Genomic DNA, 22440 nt, shown 5'->3' on the forward strand with positions numbered 1-22440 from the left:
CTTAAGTAACAAACATTTATTTCTCATAGTTCTGGAAACTACAAGTCTGACATCAGGGTGCCAGCATGGTTGGGTTCTGGTGAGAGCTCTCTTCTCCATGGGGCCCTTTGCTATACAACGTGTCCCAGCTCCTCTCCTGCCCCCTTACACTCTGAATAGGCATTGTGCGTTTGCAGGTCAACCTTCTCTATCTCTGTGATTTCCCTTTACAATGAACACACCTCTGTTAAAGTTCATAGTAAATTATAGAGAAGCAGTGTGTCCTGGTGATCAAGAGCACAGACAACAGAGATCCACTGCTTACATTAGAAAGCTGGTTTTGCAATGTCATTGATGGATGACTTGGGCAAGTGACTAACATCTGCCTCAATGTCCTTATCTGCAAAATGGGTATGATATTAATTGAACCTGCCTCATAGGAGACATCATCAGAGAGGTAGGAGGAAGATACAGATAGAGTGGGGTCATAGACAAGAAAGTGAAAGTTTATAGAAAGAGCATGGAGTAGTTTAAGAGTCATGCAGAGAGAACACGTTAGTGGAATGTTAAATAGTATTAAACTGTAAAACAAACTTGGATTAAGTAAGTACTATGTCCCATCTGTCTTGTGTAGAAGTCAGGCCACGTCTATTGCAGCTAATTTCTTTATAGTAGTATCTTAAAAAGTTTTGAGTGAACCCCTCGATAATCAGTTAACCCCCCAGGAGAGATAGTTGACTACAAGGTAGGGGTGGCACTAGGTGTTAGGATTGGGAACCTGAGGAAAGGGTAGGGAAGGAATGCCAGAAGAGGTGCTGGAGGCATGGTGGGCTGCAACCAGAGCCTTACAGATATGGTCTGCAATAAGCTCTAGGTTTTTTGGTGAAAAATAATAATACGTCATACATTTATATAGTAGTGGGCATCCTCCTGTTAATTTTTTCTATATTACTGCTTCTATTTCTATACTCAGATAGATTGCACAAAGAGAGAGCGAGAGCTTCGCTGATCAAGTTTCAAAGGGTTTCTAAAATAATTCTGCACAATCCGTGCTTTCGCTAGTCCTGTTATGTAACAACCACTTTCTAAAAGAAAGCCCCTTATTTGTATGCTGATGTCTTCCTTGTAGGTGGAGAAGGAAGAGGGGAACTGAGAGGACTTAGGCTGTTTATTTTGTCTTGACTAAAAGTAGCAGTTTCCTTCTTAACCCTTCCCACTTCAAACATGCCAGCAAAGGACTCACGAGAGTGGGTGTCAGCACCTTTCGATTCCAGATGTTTCCAGGGGTTGTTCCTTTGGGCCGTGCTGCTGGGGCTGGAGACCCCGCTGTGCTCACTCCCTTCTTTCATGAGATGGGGCGGGGGTAGACCAAACTCATGCATCGTGCTGACTGGTGCCCAGGATTGGGGATGAAGAGGACAGAATGACATCCCTGGAAGAAGGCAGCACACACCAGCCACGAGGTGACTACAAGTGCCAGAGAAAAACAGTCTTCGGCCGATTCTATTGTCACTATTTGCACTAAAGCAGAGAGTCTAACGGAGGGTGGCCCAAGATGGAGAAGGGTGAGAGTGCCGTATGCATCTCCCCAACTCTCGCCTTCAAGTCAGAGCACCATTTTGCACTTTTAAAGACTGGTTTCTGTGTTCCGATTCTCTTGAGAGGCTATATTTTGTCCTATTTCTAAGGCTTCCCTGCTGCATGTGTCCTCAACTTTCCTGCTCTTTCTCTGGGGCCTCCCTCTTATAGGCACTGCGTCACCTTTCTGGTTTTAATTTTGCAAGGTTGTATAGTTCTGTCTGCGCTCTGAAATGTCAGGCTGATTAAAGTAGATGTGTGGCCAAGTAACCCGGCCTCCCCAAACCTCAGTTTCCTAGTCTTGGAGAACAGGGATTCATGACTCACATGAGGTTTAGGGGAGACAGCAGGTAACACACGAGGTCGTGATTCCCCGACGGTCCTTGGTGGAGCCCTCTCTTTTGTGTGACCTGCCCGAAAGGACACCAGGTGACTGTCTTTGACCCAAAGTGAGCATTTCTACCTTTAGCTGTTAATGACTTGGGCTTCCCATAGTGCTTTATTCTGGGAGTTCTGTGTCCAGAAATGTTAAAACCATTGCTTGGCACATGGTAGAGAATTTGGGAAACCTTATTTCTCATCCTCCTCTTCTCTGCTCTTCTCTGCTAATAAGGTGCGTGGATCATCTTCTCACGAAGGAGGAAGCTGGCTCCTTTCTTCCTCTCTCTACTGCCTTCACTGTAACTCACCGGGAGCCACGTCACTGGGAGCCACCTCAGCCTTCACTGCACAGTGAGGTGGGATTCACCCTTCTGACCTCACCTCAGAGCTGGTGTTTGCCATTCAGCAACTCTACCTGGCATATGCCTTGTACTTATTGCTTAGCTAGAAGGTGCTTGGCTGCTGAGCATTCCTCACTTTTAATTATTCCCCTCCTTGTTAATTAACAGCATGCATCTCTCTGCAAGCTGTGCTGCGTGACCTGGGACCTGGTGTCCCTGGGGGCACGCTTCCCTGCGTCTCCATGTCAGCGATGACATGTTGCGTGGCCATTGCATGGCGTCTCATTTGCTGTGCTCTGTAGGACAGAAGCCAGAACTCAGTGTTGGGCAGCAGAGAATTCCACAGTGATGCCAACCCGCATCTTAACCCACTGAGAGATGTTCTCCTTTTCTCCTTTCAAAGAAGAACATCCCTTGGTTGATTAAAAATTCCACTTGCCAGGATGCCTTTTAGTTGAGCTGTCTTAAAGCTGCTATGTGGGTATAAGCTCCCGGCATCTGCTCAGAAGCACTTGAAAGTTGCGGGGGAATTCTGCCCTGGCCCCACCTGTGGGGCAGAGCAAGGCTGGCACGGGGCACAGCAGGATCAGTGTTATTTCCAGAATAGTGTGAGTTTGGATAGCTGGGAAGGGATGTGGAAATGCAAATCACAACTAACTGGGGAGGCAAAAACTTACATAGAGAGAAACAATGCTTAGTACTACATCTGAAGAGCTGCGCAAGCTCATAAATAGGAAGACTCATGATGAGTTCAGAAGCAAGAAAAATTGGACACATTGGGTGCAGAACGACATGTCAGCTTTATTCAGGATTATTAAGGGTGATGAACAGTATAGCAAGAGCAGAGTTTTAGCATCAGACTGAGCTGGATTTAAAAACGGGGTTTGGCCACTTGCCAGCTGTGAGCCTGGGGCAAGTTACTTCACTGTTCTAAACCTCAGTTTCCTTTTCTTTAGTGGGAATCATGAGACTTAGCTCATGGGATTGTTTGGAGGATTAAATGAGATGTTTATAAAGTACTTCGTATGATGCCTGACCCAAAGTAAATGCTCACAAAGTGGTTGTAATTATGAGCCTGGTTTCGAGGGTTTGTCACTGCGGGGCAGGGCAGCTCCACCAGCCACCAGAAGCCCTGCAGGACCGAGGTCCAGGTCTCTTTGTAGGGTTTTGACAGCCGACCCAGCCGGCACGTATCCCTGAGACAGCTTCCTGCCAAGTTTATTTTCCTTACTCTGAAGTTGCTTGAAGTGCCTTCTTGTGCCTTCTCTTGTCTCTCCACCTCCTTGGCCACCTCCTGTGCCGACTAACTGCCTTCATCCTCCCTGAAACAAGGTTGGAGGTGGCACAGGGGCATAGGGGGAATGGAAAACACCTATGCATATTCAGGAAGACCGTCTCTATCAAGTCTTCTCTACAAAGGTTCTTTGTCAGCAAATTAAACACCAAAATGAAAACAGAGAATGGCAAAAAGGATTTGCACCTGGTTCCTGCCTTTTTGCCACATGGGGTTGTAATTCATCTCTGTGCCTTCATTTTCTAATGAGCAGACACCGGTTCCTTTTTGTTACATTTCCTATTTCCTGCTTCTAAGGAAAGAAAAAGGAATCAGAATGATTCTTCCAGGAGGTCAAAGCGGAGTTGAGGGAATGGAGGGATACTTTCCAAGTAGGAAATTTCTGAGTGAGAAGAAATTTTCACCTGAAATCAGGCCATCCCTTTGGACTCTCTGTGCTGGTCCCTGGAGCTCAGAGCTGGGTTCTAGGGAAGACCATCGAGGGCCATCTTGGGGGTGAGTCCAAGTGTTCCAGGTTAGGAAGGGAGGGAAGTGTGTTGCTGCACAGGCCTGGCAGCAGGTGGTGGGGACCCTGGTATGGAGTCAGTGGGGTCCAGAGGCAGGAAGCTCACCCTGAGGAGCCCGGCACTGGGGCCCTAGAATCACTTGTGGTAGGAGCTCTGTCCCATGGAAACTTGAAGCACAATCGGGATCAGTTTTGTAGGAACCTGGAGCAGGGTCCCTGGGGTGCTCAGGATGGCCCATCAGGGCGAGAAAACATTAAAAACAGTTTACACTTCATTCTTTGAAGGGCAGTTTTTTTGTGAATACATAATACAACACTACTGTAAAACTTGTCTATAACTTATAAATGAATAAATTACATATATGTACTTGTTCAAAAGTTATTTATTTCCTGGAATGTGCTATTTATGTTTAATAAGTTTAGAGACAGATTATTTTGAGTGCCAAGGTCAGAGGAATGTCAAGGTCAGTGTAAACTGCTGGGTCGGAGCCATGCTGCACCCACCCTTGGAGATTCCATTCTGTGTGAGAGGGGAGCCTTGGGTCCGGGCCAGGTAGCCTGGTGTCAGGGCTGGAGGGGGTCAGGAGGAATGCTTCTGACTCTTCCAGGCTAATTCCATACTCTGGATGTTTCATGGCTGACTTCGTGTGGCAACCCGTCCCTTCTCAGGGGTGTGGCTTCCGCACCTCTTCATGTACAGACAGTAACACTGATCTGCTTCCCTCGCTTCAGCTTTTCAGTTGCTACCAAGAATACACCTGAGGATAAAGCACTTGGCACATGAGTCAATGCTGACTTAAGACTCACTGGAAAGAAGAAACCTGACAATAGAGTATATAGATATTGTATTATGAAGTTGTACACCTGAAATTTATATAATGTTCTTAACCAGTGTTACTCCAATCAAATAAAATAGTACTAATAATAGAAAAGAACCTAAGTTCTAGAAAGATCTGTGACATCTGAGAAACCCTGCCCTAAAGCTTCCAGGTGGATATGGTTCAGAGAGCTTATGAAATCTTATTTTGCTTATTTTCAGGCCTTTTAAACTTCTTTGCAAGTACCTCAGCACAAAACTACTTAAGTGTGTACAAGAGGCAGATTACTGTGGACTCGACAAAGCAGTTGGAGTTGGTTGTATATACTCACTTCCTTTAAGAGAAGGCAGGTGAGGGAAAAAATCAGAAAGAAAAGTCTGTAAACAGAATATATAACTGAGAGCAGGGCTGGGAGGTTCAGCGTCTTTCAGCTCTTACAGTGGCTTTTGTCTGTCTGCTGCTGAATGGGGCAGAACTCTCTCCACTTCTGCCATAAGTTGGTGCTCACTCACAGCAACCCTGCAGGACAGTGTGGGAAGCAAACACACCTTGGTGTGAAAGCCAGGAAGCCAGAATCCTTGAGGGCTACTTTGGAAGCTGACTACCGCACCCTGCATACAGAAGTTAACCTGTGGTACTGGGTATTCTAAACGAAGCCACGTATTTGAGTCAAGTTTACAGTGTTAGCTTTATGTACATTTCTGAGAGCATTTAAAAACTCTTTGACTAAGAATCCTTGCATGACGCCTTTTCCACACACATTCAGGATGGTATGTTTATTCTAGAGCTATGACCTCAATTTATGTTCTGTTAGTACAGGTAATTCTTTGACTGAAGGTTGTTAGCTGGTGCTCTTGCCATCAAAGAGCTGATTGTGTGTGCCAAAGTGGGATAGACTCACATGGCATTGCTGGGCTTTGGTCTCCCTCTTCCTGGCTCAGTAGACACTGCTTGCTTTTCTCCCCCCATCAGCCCCTTTGGCTGTGTCTACACATTGGTTGGAGGTGTCTTATAGAATTAATTGTCATTCTTTGAATAGTGTTATCACTTACAAGGCCTGTCATTGTAGTAGCTGCCTGACCTGGTCTCACCATGAAGCCACCGTTCCCATCTGCCTGCTGCTGACCCTGACAGCAGGACATCAGCGGAGCGTCTCCCAGAGCCAGCCCTTCATGATTTATGAGCTTCTTGCGGACATTAATAGACACATCTTGGCAAGTCTCTGTCAGAGTACACAGTTCTCCTTACCAAAATGTTCACCAGGATCGTAGAGTGAAATCCATACACCCATCCTCACAGCTGCTTCTGTCCTAGCCATAGAAATTTTTAATTTCCATTGTCCCCAGTTTGACTAAATGTTAGACTCTGGACCAAACTTAGACCTATCTTGGTTTCACCCTATAAAAGCTTTCATTCTAAGATGAAATGGTGAACAGCTTTTGTAGCCCCTTGCCTATCTTGTCGTAACGAGTGTTGTTGATTCCTAGCATTTCAACTTTAGTCCTTTTAAAATTTATTTATTTATACTTCTGTTTTCAAACCCTCCACTCCCTCCCCAATACACATACGTTTGATAGGTAAGAGCATGACATTAACACGATATCTATTTTAATGTCATTTCTCTCTTTGGGGCTCATAATAGTTATTTGAGAAGGCCTTAATTCATTCTTCTACAGGCTTATAAACTTGCTGATGTTAGAATTTGTGCTTGGCTTATGTTTTCGTCTCTGGTACCTTCTTGCACAGTGCACTGAACATACTAGGTGCTTCATAATCACTTGTTAAAAGGATGAATGATGACAGTATCCTAGATACAGCAGACTGTGCCTTTGACCCATTGTTGGATCATTGCTGTGTTATTTGGAGACCTGGAAGAATGCCCAGGACGCTTCCTGGTCTGGGCTGGATGTCAGAGATACCAGACAAGTTGCACCTGGAGTCTGAGGAACCCACTCCATTTCTGGACCCCTCAGCATGAGTCCACTTGCTTTTCCGACTCTCTGCCTTAAATGTACAGAAAGTGCTGCAACTTCCTTAAGCAACCCCCTACTTATACACCCCAGGGAAGGGTGATTCTGGCTGGAGGATGGTGGAACACCAGTCTGCACTGAGACCTTTTTTCCAGTCAAAGAGCTTTTGGAGTAACCTTGCCTTAAGTGGTCTCAGACGTGGGTGCAGACGGGAAAGCATTGCTCTGCAACACTGTTTTGGCTTCGCAGTGGACAATGAAGAAGACTTCTTCCCACCATTTTGTTCAAAACAAAGATTGCAAAGTAGAAATTGTAAGCATGGCAGCAACGCCGCTGTGCTTGCATGCTGTTCCCTTCAGTCTGATCAATGAATCCAGTGTTTTAGACAAAGTGCATCACAGTCACAGAACCGTCCTCGAGGATTTAGCCAGGGACAGGAAGTGTTGGGGAACATAATTAGCAAGGATGGACATTCAAACATTAAAGTGACAAGAAACCTGATCGGCATAAAAGGTTTTCTATAGTTAAAAAAAAAAAAAGAAAGAAAAAAGAATATGTATCTCTCTTCTCGTAGAGGTCCTAAGATTGGTTATTGACAGGGCTTCTTCTTGCTCTGCATTCCTTCCCTGTCCCCAACGACCCCAAAGGCCAAGCTAGTCTAAAGTCTAAGTGCCTTTTCTAAGGTTTGAAAATAGTAGCACAATGATGCTGTGAGCCCATAAAGCTGTATTTTCACTGTCATCTCTAACTTGTAATAGTGCTTGGTAATTACATGGTGCTTTCCATCTGCAAGTCTGTAAACACATTATAAATGTTAACTCTTTAATTCTCCGAATACCTCCGCAGAGAGAGGGAGAGATTGCGCGGTGCCTTTGTAGCTTAGCTGTACGTTAGGTCTGGTTACATCTCGCAGAGGTGTTCTTTCCTGTATGCGATAGAACTGGGAAAGTACCATCTGCTCTTAAGAATGACATTCTGTGCTGCCAAATGAAAAACCTGGAGTCTTCATTGAAGCAAGAATCGGGAGGCTCCTGACTTCAGGAAGCAGATACTCCCAGCCTCCGTAGTTTGGCCAGTTGTTACTATTTTGATTACAGATTAGATTACTAGAATCATTAGAAAACATTTGTTCTGTTAAAGGATGCAGAATTTTGTTTCTGACATACATTATCTGCTCCTGACATTTAAAAAGAGAAATTCATTACTGTTTCTTTGGCAGTAGTTTTTAATTATGTCTTTTAAAAGTCATTTCTTCCTAAAATCCATTTTTTCCTCCTTTTACATCCTAGAGAATGGAATATTAAATAACGTTGAAATTTATTCTAGTGAATTTCAAAAGTTGGACTAAACTTTAAAGACACTTACGGAACAGAACAAAATAAATATTATGCAGTTATAAGTTTCTTTAGCCGTAGCTTTAATACATTGCTTCAGTTAACCAACATGATTTCAATTTATTACGCAAATGTGATAATTGTTCCATTAAAAATATCTGTTAGAAAGATTGCATACTTTGTTTCTGCAGCACAATAAATTGTGTTGAATGTTCCATTTTTGTTTTTTGATTTGCTTATTTTGTCTTTAATGACAACCCATTTAAAGTAAAAGTCTTTAAAGTGGCAGAATAATGTGATAACATGTCTTCACTGGTAATTTAATACTTGGATATAATGAGTTCATCTGGAAGATTTCATTAAAAACAGCAAGGTGCCTGAATACCAAAGCTGAGATGGTTTTAATCACAGAATTATAGTAATTATACAAATCCCAAGATTTTCATCAGACAGAAAAGGCTTCCAGGGCTAAACATGCACTTCAAACTTAGCACTAATAACTGTGTATTGTTCTAAATTATAGGAGAGAGAATCCTTAGGCCCAGGGAAATAGTGGAGAGAATGTTTTGTGTTGAATTTTTAAGGAAAATTATGAAATAAACTACTTTGAAAAGATAATGATATCTGTAAGAAGTGCATCACCAGGGTAATGGAAGAGGAGCTTGTATATGAGGCTATGGTCCATAGCAGGTTAATAATCACAGAGTCAGTGAGCCTTCATTGTTTATTGTATTATCAGCACAGAGAGAATCTAGAAGGAACATCTCTCTCTTCTCCCAGGGGTCCTGAAGTTGCTAATTGACTGGAATCCTTCCAGTCAGTAAATGGGATAGATCACCAGTAAATGAGATGATTATTGCCCCAGGATCTGAATTTTTGGGTCAGGAGAAAACTACGTAAAGAATAATTTAGTTATCACATAGCTTATTGAAAATGTCAAATTTCTATAGAAAGGCCAGGATACAGTACCCTCAGGGAGCTTGTTTTTAAGAGAAGTGATAGAAAAAGATGCATCTGGGAAGATTTTATAAAATTTCTCCAGACAAGAAACTTTATTTGATCTATTTTCCATTTATCATTCTTTCATTTTTTTCTAGCTCAGATGGATAAGGGGAGACGAGGAAAAGGATGAAGGAAGGGAGAGCACTGGAGGCAGTGTGCTGTGGGTCCATCAGGGGTGGAGCAGGGAGGGGGGATACCTGGGGAAGTGGGAAAGGTGAGTCAGGTTGACTCATTTGTTACAGGGGTTTGGAGCTGAGGTGCAGAGCATGTATTTGTATAAAAGGCCCCGAGATCTGTCTGGGTATTCCTGATGGGCGGTCAGGACACAGAATTCCTCCTAGAGGCTGGAGCAGAGACATGCCTGGGATTTGAGTCCTGATAAGACAGTATTTATGGTCACTGTTCGAATCCCAACTCCACCTCTTTCTATGCTAAACTCATCATCCCCTGTCTGCAAGCAGAATTGGAGAGTTAACTGGAACAACTGTCCCCTTGACTCATGAATGTGTTATCTTCCACATTTATTATTGCCCTATTTGAACCTCCAGCTGCTTCCCAACCTCGTCATCAGTATGCTTGAAGACCATTTTGATTCAGCTTTTAGCCCTGCCCTGAATGAGGGCACACAGGTGGGCCCACGCAGGCCTCATATTTTGCAGCCACACTTGCTGGGCAGGCCCTGGCTGGAGAAATCCTTGCCAGCAATCTCCATGTTGTTAAAGTTTTGCTTTTTCCCTTTTAACCCTTTAAACCATCAAAATAATAAGTGCCATTGTAGAAAATTTGCAGGATACAGAAAAATACAGGGAAGCAGAAAATTCCCCATCACACTTCCACCCAAAGAGAATTCACATTTTGCAATCTTTCCTTCCAATCTTTTGTCTGTATCCTTTGTTCTTTATATGTGCTACTCTGATTTACAATTAACAATATTTTATCACCTGTCATAAGCATTTTTCATAAACCTTATGGGAGGTCTATTGAGTATTGATTACCCTAGTGAACATAAGAGTATTATTATCTTGATTAAGTGTTATTGTCATTTGGTCTCTTCCCAGGTCCCTTGTCATCTGCTGCACATCTGGAAGGCTATGATGGGTATACATGAGAAAACTTGGAGGTTTCAGTTAACTCATTGCTTCTGCCGGGAAGGCCATCCTTTAGAAGCAGGAAAACTGCTCCACATGGCGGTTGAGTCCATGGGACAAGACGCGTTGTAGAAAGACATGGATGAAAGCAGCTCAGGGGGGCCCAGACGCATGCCTCCTGTGGTCTAGTCCAGGGAAGCCCTTCCGTGGCGCCCCCCTGGCATTCTGGGATGTCGCCAGTTCTGGACGCATGGCTGATTCCTGAATGATGATGGTTCGTCGGGGGCTGCTTGCGTGGATCTCTCGGGTGGTGGTTTTGCTTGTTCTTCTCTGCTGTGCCATCTCCGTCCTCTACATGTTGGCCTGCACTCCGAAAGGCAATGAGGAACAGCTGGGGCTGCCCAGGGCCAACAGCCCCACAGGGAAAGAAGGGTACCAGGCTGTCCTGCAGGAGTGGGAGGAACAGCACCGGAACTACATCAACAGCCTCAAGAGACAGATAGCGCAGCTCAAAGAGGAGCTACAGGAGAGGAGCGAGCAGCTCAAGAATGCACAGTTTCACGCCAGTGATGCTGTGGGCCTGGGACGGGACCGGCCCGCCCCTGAGAAAACCCAGGCTGATCTGCTGGCCTTCCTGCTCTCCCAGGTGGACAAGGCGGAGGTGCACGCTGGTGTCAAGCTGGCCACTGAGTATGCCGCTGTGCCTTTCGATAGTTTCACCCTGCAGAAAGTGTACCAGCTGGAGACGGGCCTGACCCGCCACCCCGAAGAGAAACCTGTGAGGAAAGACAAGCGGGATGAGTTGGTAGAAGCTATTGAATCCGCCTTGGAGACGCTGAACAGCCCTGCAGAGAGCAGCCCAAATCAGCGTCCGTACACGGCCTCGGATTTCATAGAAGGTTGGCAAGTTTGTGAATTGGGGTGGAAAGTAGAAGAAAGGGCATCTGGGTCCAGGCACCCAGGCAGGTCGCAGCTTCAGGAGGCTGGCCGTTGGCTCTGGGGATGGCTGGTAGAAAGTTTTATGTGAGTGACACTAAAAATATATAGCATAGATTTTCATTTTTCAGAAACATCTGTTTCTACTTATTTTCTCATGGAAACCAGTCATGGAGTGGACAGATTCATTGTCCCTTGGCAGAAGAAAGTAGTGCTTCTTGCGTTCATTAAAAAAAAAAAAAAATGAAATAAAACAAAATGTAAACATAAAACTTTGCAACCCAAATAGAGTATGACAAGCAGTTTTACTTGATCCCTTCTCAGAGGCACTTCTAGAGATTGGGCCCAGTTATCAGGCCCATGAACAGGAGAATAGCAAACACTTACCTGTACACCTGCCGCACACTGTTCTAGGAACTTTACACTTACTAATTCACTTTCTCCTCATTAGGGCATAAGGAAACGGAGGCTCAAATTAAGTAAGTCAGTTTACTGAAGGTTGCTCAGTTAGCAAGTGACAGAGGCAGGATTTGAACCAGGGAAGTCTGATTCCAGAGTCCGTATCCTTAGCCGCTAGAGTGTATTACGCAGATCAACAGAGAACATGGAACCGAGTGAGTCAAATGGCTCAGCTTTTTTCATAGGCACAGCACAACCTAGTATTACATTTGTGTTTGATTGTGTCTAACTTTAGGAGAAAGCAGCCTTGTCTAGTCTCTCGGAAGACTCATTAGTATCTTCTTTTTATCAATTTTCCCACTGTTACTGGTTCACAAATCAGCTAATAATTTGAGAGAGGAAGCGCCTTCTAAAGCATCCAATTCTTTCCCGTTTCTGGGTAGAATCTAATCCAGCTTCCCAGACACGTATCTGTGTTCATATTGCTCCACTCCCTACTTCGGTGCTATAACCACCATCTCATCAGCCTACACACAAGACAGACTCTCTTCAGTCATATCAAAAACCCTCTCACTGCTCGTTAGGCCTGTTCTCTTTGGACATTTTCCTGTCTTTGGATTTTTCCCCCACTTTATATGTGCACCCAAATTCATGCAATTTTGCTACGGTATCATTTTTCATATACATAAAGCCAGGTAAAGAAATCTTTTACAAGATCAAGCTTTTGGTGTCAGGATTTTTCTTTTTACTCATTTACATGAGGCATTAAACATGCCCAGCACATTTGGCAGCTAGCAAGTATAAGCACATTGTGAGCACTGGGTAAGAGTTTGAAATACCTGATGATGCAGCATCAGTTTTTATGGTGCTTTAGAGTTTATGAAACATTTCCACATATATTATCTTACTAGCTGATCCCCAGGGAAAAATTGTTAAACATCCTTAAACACTGAATCCTGGTTGCTGCCCACCCTGGAGCACTACAAAAGCTGCCCACATACAAAGCAGTTTCAAAAGAACTTGATTACAAACCAATACCTGCAGTTTGGAATGTTTGCCCTTGTGATTTTTCATCTGCATTCATATTTGAAATTTCTGTCTGCTTTCCTGAGTACAGTATCTTAATACGTAAGGCCTCTCATTCTCCATCAGCAGTGACACCGGCCTCTTGTCCCTGAGTTTATTTGCTCTGAGATATGACTGACTTCCTGTCAGAGGCACCGTAATCATAGCTACGCCACGTTGCTTTCACGTGCCACACACAGCCTGTTTTAAGGCAGATCAGTCCACCAAATTTGGTGACAGTCTAGACAGTTGTTTTCATATGATGAGTAAATAGGCACACACACTTGAAATACATTTATACATATTTGACTGTCATGAGAAGGACAGTTTATTTCATGTTTCTCTTTCTTGTCACAAACGATGGTGGAGACAATCTTTTATATCCTCAGGAAACAGGGCATTATGAAAGATTCCACGAGTCAGAGGAAGCTGCAGGAAGGGAGAGATAAATTCAACATAAGGAGTAACTTTCAAATAGTAATGTTGGCAAGGAAAGTGGGACTCCTGTCGCCCTAAGAATTCTGTCACCTACTGATGGGTACTTGGCAAGGCAGTTACAATGCACGATTCTTGCCTCAGAGAGGTGGTTGGACGGAATTACATTTGAGGATGTTTTCAATCCTGGTTCATGATTCTCTGATCTACACCTTATTAAGGGGAAAGAAGGGAATAGAAAGGGTCTGACTTGAAATCTGTTTTCTATGAGTGAAAGCGAGGGATGGGACCTTGTAAGTGTGAAGTGTATCGTTAAAATAACTTATTTGGGTTTTTAAACATAACCTTAGAGAGACTGATTTTGTGTTTGGGGTGTCAGTAGTCCAAAAGTTGGAGCGATTTAGTAGAAGTCCATGGAAAAATTTTAGGTTACAAGCGGAGGGTGTGCCAGACTCTCAGAGTTCTAATCAAGGGTGACAGATTTGCTGAACCTTGAATGAGTAGGATAAAAATAGGGATTCTTTGTGTTTAAAGAAATAGTAATAAAAGACTGTGGAATGCTTCCAGATGGTAATAGTTATGTAAAAGTTATAGCTAACTGTGACACAGGTGGCATAATGACACGAACATGGGTGGAGGCATGTGACTTTGACAAAGACCCTTCAATTCCTTGAGACTCAGTTTCCTCACTTGTCAATAAGAGACTGGACCTCAATGTCCTCCAAAGCTCTACCCAGCTCCGGCTTCATGCCAAATACAAAGCACTGCTTCAATCTCCTTCCTTCTTAGCTTGGTCAAGCAACCATTCCTGAGGGATGCACTGCCAGCCACTCTGCCGGTTGACCCAGGAAATGCCATGTACCCTTTGGGATCCTCCTCTATAAAAGGAGCAATTCAGGTAGATTATTTACACAATCTGGTCTTACTATGGCCCCTTTCTACAATTCTGTGAAGCTTGCAGGGGGAGAGCACCACATGGATGACTACCTAATTTATTATCTATATTGATTTAATTCTTATCTATCTCTAAAGCACACAGGGAACAACATTTGTCTCCTTTTCAATTTCCCCAGATGTTTTCTTGGCCCTGCTTTTTGCGTTGGATGCTCACATGAATTTTTTTTTATTAGTTTCAGGTGTACAAAGCAATGTAATAGTTAGACATTTACACCTCTTACAAAGTGATAACCTTCCTCCCCCATCTACTACCTCTCTGACATCTTATATACCTGTTACAATCCCATTGACTCTATTCCCTATGTTGTACTCCACATCCCGTGACTACGTATGTACAGAGGGTGCCAACAAAGTGTATACACATTTTAAGAAAGGAAAAAACTATATTAAAATTACACTCAGGGTAACCACTTTGAGCACCTCTTGTAATTGCAGAAGTCAAACGTGACTTGATTCATCTTTTGTTATTGGTATATATTATTACAATTTTAGTACAGTTTCCCTTTCCTGAAATGTGTATACATTGTTTTAGCACCCTTTGTATATGTATTTAATTAGAGTTGACATACACTATTATTCTAGTTCAGCTTCAGGTGGATAGCACAATGGTCAGGCATCGTCCTGACTGTCACAGACTATGAAGTGACCCCCTGATACGTCCAGTGCCCATGTGGCACGTCACATGCTTTTTACTACATTCTCATATCATTTTTTTTACAACCATCTGGAAAAAGAGTCAAAGTACAAAAACGTGATCAGATTCTGTGTCTTAGGATGCCTAACTGTGTATCTCCTCAAGTAAAGAGGAAATCTTTATGTTTGTGGTTTAGTTATTATTTCAGTGTGGGAGATACAGACTCCGAGTCGCACAACTCTTGGCTTTGATTTAAAATTTTTAAGTAGAGCTCTTGGACATAAATTTGATGTCATTCCATAAAACAGTTTCGCTTTCTGAATTACTCCTCTTTTAAAATCTGAACATCTGATAAATGAATCCAGTGTGAGACATTTGTGACAACTCTCTCCATGGGGTTGCTCTTCTGTCACCAGCCTGTGCAGCTCACCCTCCTCCAGCTTTGAATGGTTAGTGTGGCAAGAGTGGGTCAGATACTAAAAGACTGATTTTTGGAGTGAGATGGAGCCAAGCCATCATCCACAAGAAGCTCAAGATTTTAAGGGCACCCTGTGATATATTTTAAAACAAGGGGATATGGAAATAGCTATAAAACCTTAGTAGCTGTCTGCCCAGTAATCCCAACCTCCTATGCTCTATAGCCAAGCCCTCATGCTTTCTGGGGAGCTAAGGCAAGGTGTGAAGATCCTGAGATCTTGATTTCCATTGTTTGTGTCTCACCATAACCTCTAACAGACACCCTGTGACCACTTTGCTAAAGCTTTTTTAGACAAGTCAAATCCGGTTCCAGGTCCTGGGGTTTGAGAGCAAGGTGCTTGGGACTCTGAGGAGAGGAAATGGCCATTTCCTTAGTGTACATTTCAGTGATATGCTTCTTTGTTAGAAACTTTGTGACTTGGGGTAAAAAAGGTTAGGCAGGAATTCAGATGCATTTCTGGGCATTTGGGGGAGGATCTGGGGGTCTTGGTGAAGAAATAAGGGAGAGTGGGGATTCTGCACAGTGAGTGGGCCTAACCTGTGTTTGGGGTGTGGATGGAAGAGAAAATGGTATGGGGAGACTGCTGGCAGGCAGGACAGCAAAAGGACTTCAGGTCCTGAGTTGGGTCTCAATTCTCAGCCGGCATCTCCGGGAAGCGAGGGCGTTAGAAATCAGGACAGTCCTTCCAGCCTCTCTCACTCCAATGTGCCCTGGAACGAACACATTGGTTTACTGTTAAGTTCCCAGCAGGCCTGCATGTATGTGACCTCACCCTATCTCCTCTATCCCACCTCCTCCCACAAATCTCCTCATTTGTTTGCTGATGCTTTAAGTTCCTTGAAGGAGGGGAAAATGCTTGCTTTCCCGAAATCAGAGATAAGAGACTTAAATTCAAATAAATTGTTTGAGGCTATGCTTCGTACAATTCTTTCTCTGGTGATGGTAAGAAAGAAAGTCAACCAGCCTTGGATTTCTGCCAGTGAGCAGGAACCCAACCTGCCATCAGGACGAGCAGAAGAGCCCCATGCTAGAATAAATGCTCTGCTCTTGCTGAATATTTTGAAATTCTTAATAATTTTTGAACATTGTGCCTACATTGCCATTTTGTACTGAATCCTGCAAACTAAGTAGCCAGGAGGACAGGAGGGAAAGGTTAAGAAAGAGGGAAGTAGAACCAGAAGGTAACTCTGCAGTCCTGACACCTACCTGAAGGTCAGCTGTATTGACCTTCAATGGGCTGGGAAAAATGGAATCTGTGTTTGAAATACACCTATGTGTACGGGGTATTTTGGTGCAAGGCTGCAGAAGCTGGCAAGTCTGACTTTTTTTATGATGTTTTTGTTAGTATTTTTATTGTATTTATTCAAAGGAATTTTGTTCCCAGGAGATTTATTTATTTTTTTAACTTGAGGTATCATTGTTCTTCCTGCCTTCTGTTTCCTATTAAGAATATGCTATAGAAGAGTGCTTGTGATGCTCTGAGTTGTCCAAGATGGAGGAACTTGGTTTTCATGGGAGTAGTGAGCAAAGGCTTGATGGAGAGAGGACCTGAACAGGGCCTCACACAAATTAGCAGGGTGCATGTGAGTGGATGGGGTGGGGGAAGATAGGCAGGCAAGGGGTCACCTTCACGTGAATGGTGCAGCCCCGATGGTGTGGTGGGGGTTGCTACTCAGACTTCAGCCTGTCCAGACATGTTGGATAGGAAGTGATATTCACAGAAAGAATATGTAATTTTTAGCTAGACCTCTAGTTTGTTCTTGGTTAGAGTCATGGATGAGCTCCTGCATCAAGGCTTAATCAACATATATGGATGGGACATCTGTTATGTGTGAAGAACGTCCCCAAATGCTTTGGGGGCTGGGAAAGGAGGCTAAAGCTCAGTCTCAGGCCTGAAGGACCTGATTACCTATGTGGGGAGACAAAACTGAATGACTGAGGGTTTGGTGGGATGAACTAACTGTTGGATCTGTGGGCTTCACAACTGGTGGCTGGATGCAAGTAGATGATCGAGGAAGATGTTGGGAGCTGGGACCAGAGCCAATGTCAAAGGGTAAGAAGAGGTTAGTAGAAAGGGAATGAGGTGGGGGAACAGATTGGCAGCACAGCGTGGGATATCAGAAAGCCAACTGACTCAGGAATAGGATTGGGCTCTAGTGTTAGGGTGGAGACCAGTAAACAGGACCCAAGAGTCACTAGGAAAGTAGCTCACAAAGACCCTGAGGGCTGGGTATAGAAGTTCAGCTCGCAGGGATTGTCTACATCTTGAGTTAGAAGATTCTTCCTTCCTAGGAGGCAGTGAACTCAGCTCTTGGGTCCCAATATCCCTCCTACTCCTCCCACTTGCTGTGGTTTGCAAATGCTCAAACAATTGCAGTATCTTGGAGGTCCTCGTGATCAGAGATGGGGACTGCCATCAGTTTTTCTAGCTGACCATATGTTTGTGCACTGAGCACTACCTTTGACATTTCACAAACACTAATTAATTTAATCCCCTCTTCCACTAGTGATGTAGACACACTCATTATCTTAATTTTGTCAATGTGGAATCTGAAACACAAAGAGATTAATTAATCCTCAAGGCCACTCAGCTGGTGAGCGATAGGGCCAAGATTCCAGAACTTTAGATCTTAGTTCCTCACTGTGTAGCCTCTCACCTCCCAGGGTCTCTGACCCAAGACACACGCTTCTCTGGTTCCAGACTGATGTGCAAGTCTTTTAAAAGCACGTCCACGGTTGCCAACACCTTTGGGAGAAGTCCTACACTGATGAGTTGTATACATTTTCTTGGGAAGAAAGTCTGATAGGAAGAGAAGGAAAAACATGAGATACTGGGGGAGACAAGCAGAAACACAGGAAGTAGCAGTAGAAGACAAATTGTTCACTTAATTAAGAGAAGAGCATGTGGCATGTAGGAGCCTTTAACACAAAAAGCTTTGTTTAACCTGCTCAGACATATGTTTCTTCTCAGAATCATTACAGCATTATGGAAAGGGGCGCGGGGGTTGAAAGAGTCAGGAGAGAATATTGAATTCAAAATTTCTACTTGAGACCCCTTAAGGAGCTGTTTGGCATGCCTGTCTGTTCCTTAAGGGAAGAAATAGTGTTTACATTTCTGTTATATTCTCCAAAATATACTACTTTCCTAGATTTGGATTTTATATAAACCCACAGTGTAGGCAACCCTGGAGGACTTCACGATCTGATCCCAACCTACCTTTTCAACTTCATTTCTTACTGCTCCTTCCGGCCTTTCCCCTCCTGCACTGAATTCCTACTCTCTTTTTGTATGCTGACATTCTTCCCCTGAGCACATTTCTTCACTCAAAAAGCAGGGGCTCCTAACCTCTCTACCCAGTGTCTTACATTCTGTAAGACATCTCTCTCGGAAATCTTTTCTGTTTATTCCAGCTGGAAGTTCTTTCTCATTCTTCCCAAAGTAGTGTGTTGTGCTTGAGGGTACTTCTGATTCCCCATCTGGGCTTATAGTTCTTCATTTGTATCCATCCAGTCTTTGAGAACAACTTCTAGCAACAGTAATCTGTACACAGTAGGTTTTCTTATTAATTAATTGCTCAGTCTTCACAGCAGTCTTGCCCGTTTGGGAACCAGTTAAGTGAGTCTTAGAGAAGTATCACTCCCCGAGGGTTCTTCTGCCAGCACGGGGAGCTCCCTGGCCTCTCCACACTCTTACTGCCCGTTGTATGCAGTGCACTCCCAGAAGGCTGTATCCACATCTCATTCAGCTCTCTGCTCCCATACCCATTGTATACACTGCACAATCAATGTGTGTAAAGAAATTGCTTGAAACCTTTTGGAAGAAAAGTTTATATCAAATCCAAGCTATATACAGTGCTCACCTTACAAATCTGCTCTGTTCTTTTTTTTTTTTTTTTTAAATATTTTATTGGGGAAGGGGAACAGGACTTTATTTAGGAACAGGTGTACTTTCAGGACTTTTTTTCTTTTTTCCAAGTCAAGTTGTTATCCTTTCAGTCTTAGTTGTGGAGGGCGCAGCTCAGCTCCAGGTCCAGTTGCCCTTGCTAGTTGCAGGGGGCGCAGCCCACCATCCCTTGTGGGAGTTGAACTGGAAACCTTGTAGTTGAGAGGACGCGCTCCAACCAACTGAGCCATCCGGGAGGCAGCTCAGCTCAAGGTGCCTTGTTCAATCTTAGTTGCAGGGGGCACTGCCCACCATCCCTTGCGGGACTCGAGGAATCGAACTGGCAACCTTGTGGTTGAGAGCCCACTGGCCCATGTGGGAATAGAACTGGCAGCTTTTGGAGTTAGGAGCATGGAGCTCCAACTGCTGAGCCACCGGGCCAGCCCCTGCTCTGTTCTTAAGTTCCACTGTAAATTAGTCGTTTGGATTGGAGGATTTTTTTTTCCATTGAAGTAATACCATAAATAATGCTTGTGTTTCTGGGACAGACCACAAATTTGAATTACTTCAAACTTAAGAACACAAATACCAGCGGTTGGGAGTAAGTGGATAAGGAAAGTAGCTTCTTTGGAAAGTTATTTTCATTTTCTGTCCTAGGTATAACTCATACATTCTCAATGTAGTACCTAACACTAAAACCATTTTTAAAAACTTTTTTATTTTGAAATATTTTAGAATTATAGAAGAATTGCAAAAATAGCACAGAGTTGCTGTATACCCTTCACCCAGCTTTCTGTACTGACAATATTTTATATAATCATGGTACAATTATCCAAACTAGGAAGATAAAATTAGTGTAATACTATTAACTAAATTATGCCAAGGCTTTGTTTTGTTTTTGTATATCTCTGTACTTCTTAGCTCTATGGTTTGGTGTTTGTCATTTATTCTGGGAAATTCTGAGCCAGTGTATCTTCAAATATTTCTGTGCCCTGTTCCTTCTCTCTTTTGCTGGAATTCCAATTATGTGTATGTCACACTGCTTGACATTGTCTCACAGCTCTTAGATGCCTTGTTTCTTTGTTTTCACATTTTTTTCTTTCTGTTTCAGTTCAAGTAACTTTTATTGACCCACCTCACTTTAACTGATTATTTCCTCAGCAGAGAGAAGGCTACTGATGACCCCATCCAAGTCATTCTTTTTAAATAAATTTTATTGGGGAATATTGGGGAATAGTGTGTTCTTTCAAGGCCCATCAGCTCCAAGTTGTTGTTCTTCAACCTGGTGGTAGAGGGCACAGCTCAGCTCCAAGTCCAGTCGCCATTTTCAATCTTTAGTTGCAGGGGGTGCAGCCCACCATCCCATGTGGGAATTGAACCAGCAACCTTGTGGTTGAGAGCTAGTGCTCCAACCAACTGAGCCACCCGGCCACCCCCCATGCCATTCTTGATCTCTATTATTGTATTTTTAATTTCTAACACTTCCATTTGATTCTTATAATTTCTGTTTTTCTGCTGGAGTTGCCCATCTAATCACACATGTTGTCCACTTTTTTCCACTAGAGCTTTTAATATATTAATCTCATTTTAAATTCCATGCCAGATAATTCCCGCATCTGTGTCATATCTGAGTCTGGTTCTAATGATTGTTTTGTGTCTTAGATTTTTTTTCCTTGCCTTTTCTTATGCCTCATAATTTTTTGCTGAAAGCTGGACATTGTGTGTAGTTAGTAGAGACTAAGATAAATAGGGTTTATGCCAGGAAATGGCACTTTTTTCTTTTTCCTAGGTTTTTAATGTTTATGTGGATGTGGGGGCGAGTTAATCTAGTCAGGAGTTGGACTAGGGTTGAGCTTTGTTGTTGCTGTGGTTATCCTCAGTACACCCCAGGCTTCAAATTCCTTTAGTGATACTTTATGTTTAGAGGGGAGGTGTCTTTGAGAGCTGTCTGCTCAGCCCTGCAGTTTAGGGCTTCCCTTTGCACTGCACCTCCGAGGACCTCTTCTTGTACTTCTCTCCTATCCCATCCCAACAGTTCTGCTGTGACTTGTTATTCAAGCTTATTGGCTTGGCTGTGCAGGGCAATAGGCAGTGGGGCTGTCTGATGTTCTTTCTGATTCAATCTCAGTCCTATGCAGGCGCCATGTCACTGGGTCTTAGGGAGTTTTCCTGTCCCAGGAATAAAGCTTTGTTACTCCTCCTTTCCCCTAGCTGCAGTGAGTTGTCACCAGTTCCCTGAGGGTGAGGATGTTTGTTCCATGGGGAGACAGGAGAGAAGGGTCTGGGAGGAGTTGCTTGCCCCCCCCCCCCCCGGCCCCCATGGCTGCTGTCCCCTTCCCTGAGCCCTGTACTGTATGGACACTTTTTTATGGCTCTTTCTGAATTTTCTGCAAGTACCCAATGAGGTTCCTGGAAAAAGATCCTGCAAGAGAGTCCAGACTCCTTTACTTTTTGGAACCCCAGAGGCTTCCCTGTCCTGCCAGCCTGTACTTGGCCTTCAGCATTTTGTTAATTTTTTCCGTACCATGGTTCACTTACATTTACTCCAATAAGCAAGGGCTCACATGTCTCTCCTTGCGCTGAAGATTCCTGTCTCATCTCAGAATTGGGGCCAGCTATTTATTCTGTGACCTCAGCTCTCCATTAAGCTCAAAAAAGTCTTGCATTTGAAATTAGTCTGGCTCTCTTTCATTTTAAGTGATGCTTCTTCAGGCTCTTTATATCCTGGAGTGGAAGCAGAAGTGTGAAACCACTTTTTAAAGTAATAATTTAAAACCTGTTGTTATGTTGTCTACTTCCATTTCTCTACAAGGCAATAATCTCTTCTCACAGGCTAGTTTCAACCATCATGCACAATCCAACAGTGTAAAAGAACTGAATTACATTGATTTTACTTATGAGTGGGAATCTTGCGGTAACATCGCAAACCGTTATTAGATTTACTTTTAGCAAGAACATCAATCCCCGTGATCTCTCTTCTGTGGCCATGAATCAAAGAAATGGCCTAATTGTTGCCTTAAACTCTACCTTGTGTCATATCTCTGTTCTTTATTTGAGTTTTAAAGTTGACGTGTTGGGCACTTGGATTTCTTCTCTCAAATGCCCTATTATCATAAAAAGTAAAAGTATTCTTATTGTCACAATTTATCATTTACAAGGATATTTCCCAAAACTGGGGGTATTAAGCCATCCCTGTCTTCTTCAATTCCAGAATCTGAGGTTATTATTTTCCATTCTTTTTCTCCTTTCACCTTAATCTACCTACAAACCCTATTTCCTTCATGCCAGTGTTGATACAAGTCCTATGTTAGCTGGATTAGGGGAGTTAAAAGAGTAGGAGGGGGAAGGGAAAAGCTACTATCT

The 22440-nt window shown here is 43.4% G+C and overlaps 1 protein-coding gene across 6 annotated transcripts in view; it reads left to right on the top strand.

The window, feature by feature from the left end:
* CSGALNACT1 (chondroitin sulfate N-acetylgalactosaminyltransferase 1) overlaps nucleotides 1-22440 on the top strand; it is a 299253-nt gene that overhangs the window by 207754 nt on the left and 69059 nt on the right. For 3 of the 6 annotated variants that reach the window (XM_081045539.1, XM_081045537.1, XM_081045540.1), the window contains exons 3-4: nucleotides 2171-2294; nucleotides 10261-11189. In XM_081045539.1, the coding sequence (XP_080901665.1) occupies nucleotides 10556-11189 (634 nt within the window). In that variant the 5' untranslated portion in view covers nucleotides 2171-2294; nucleotides 10261-10555. The remainder of the gene's footprint in view (nucleotides 1-2170; nucleotides 2295-10260; nucleotides 11190-22440) is intronic. The other 3 variants (XM_081045538.1, XM_081045536.1, XM_081045535.1) reach the window with 1 other exon arrangement.

The sequence above is a fragment of the Rhinolophus hipposideros genome, assembly GCF_964194185.1.
Source record: "Rhinolophus hipposideros genome assembly, chromosome: 4".
NCBI lineage: Eukaryota > Metazoa > Chordata > Mammalia > Chiroptera > Rhinolophidae > Rhinolophus > Rhinolophus hipposideros.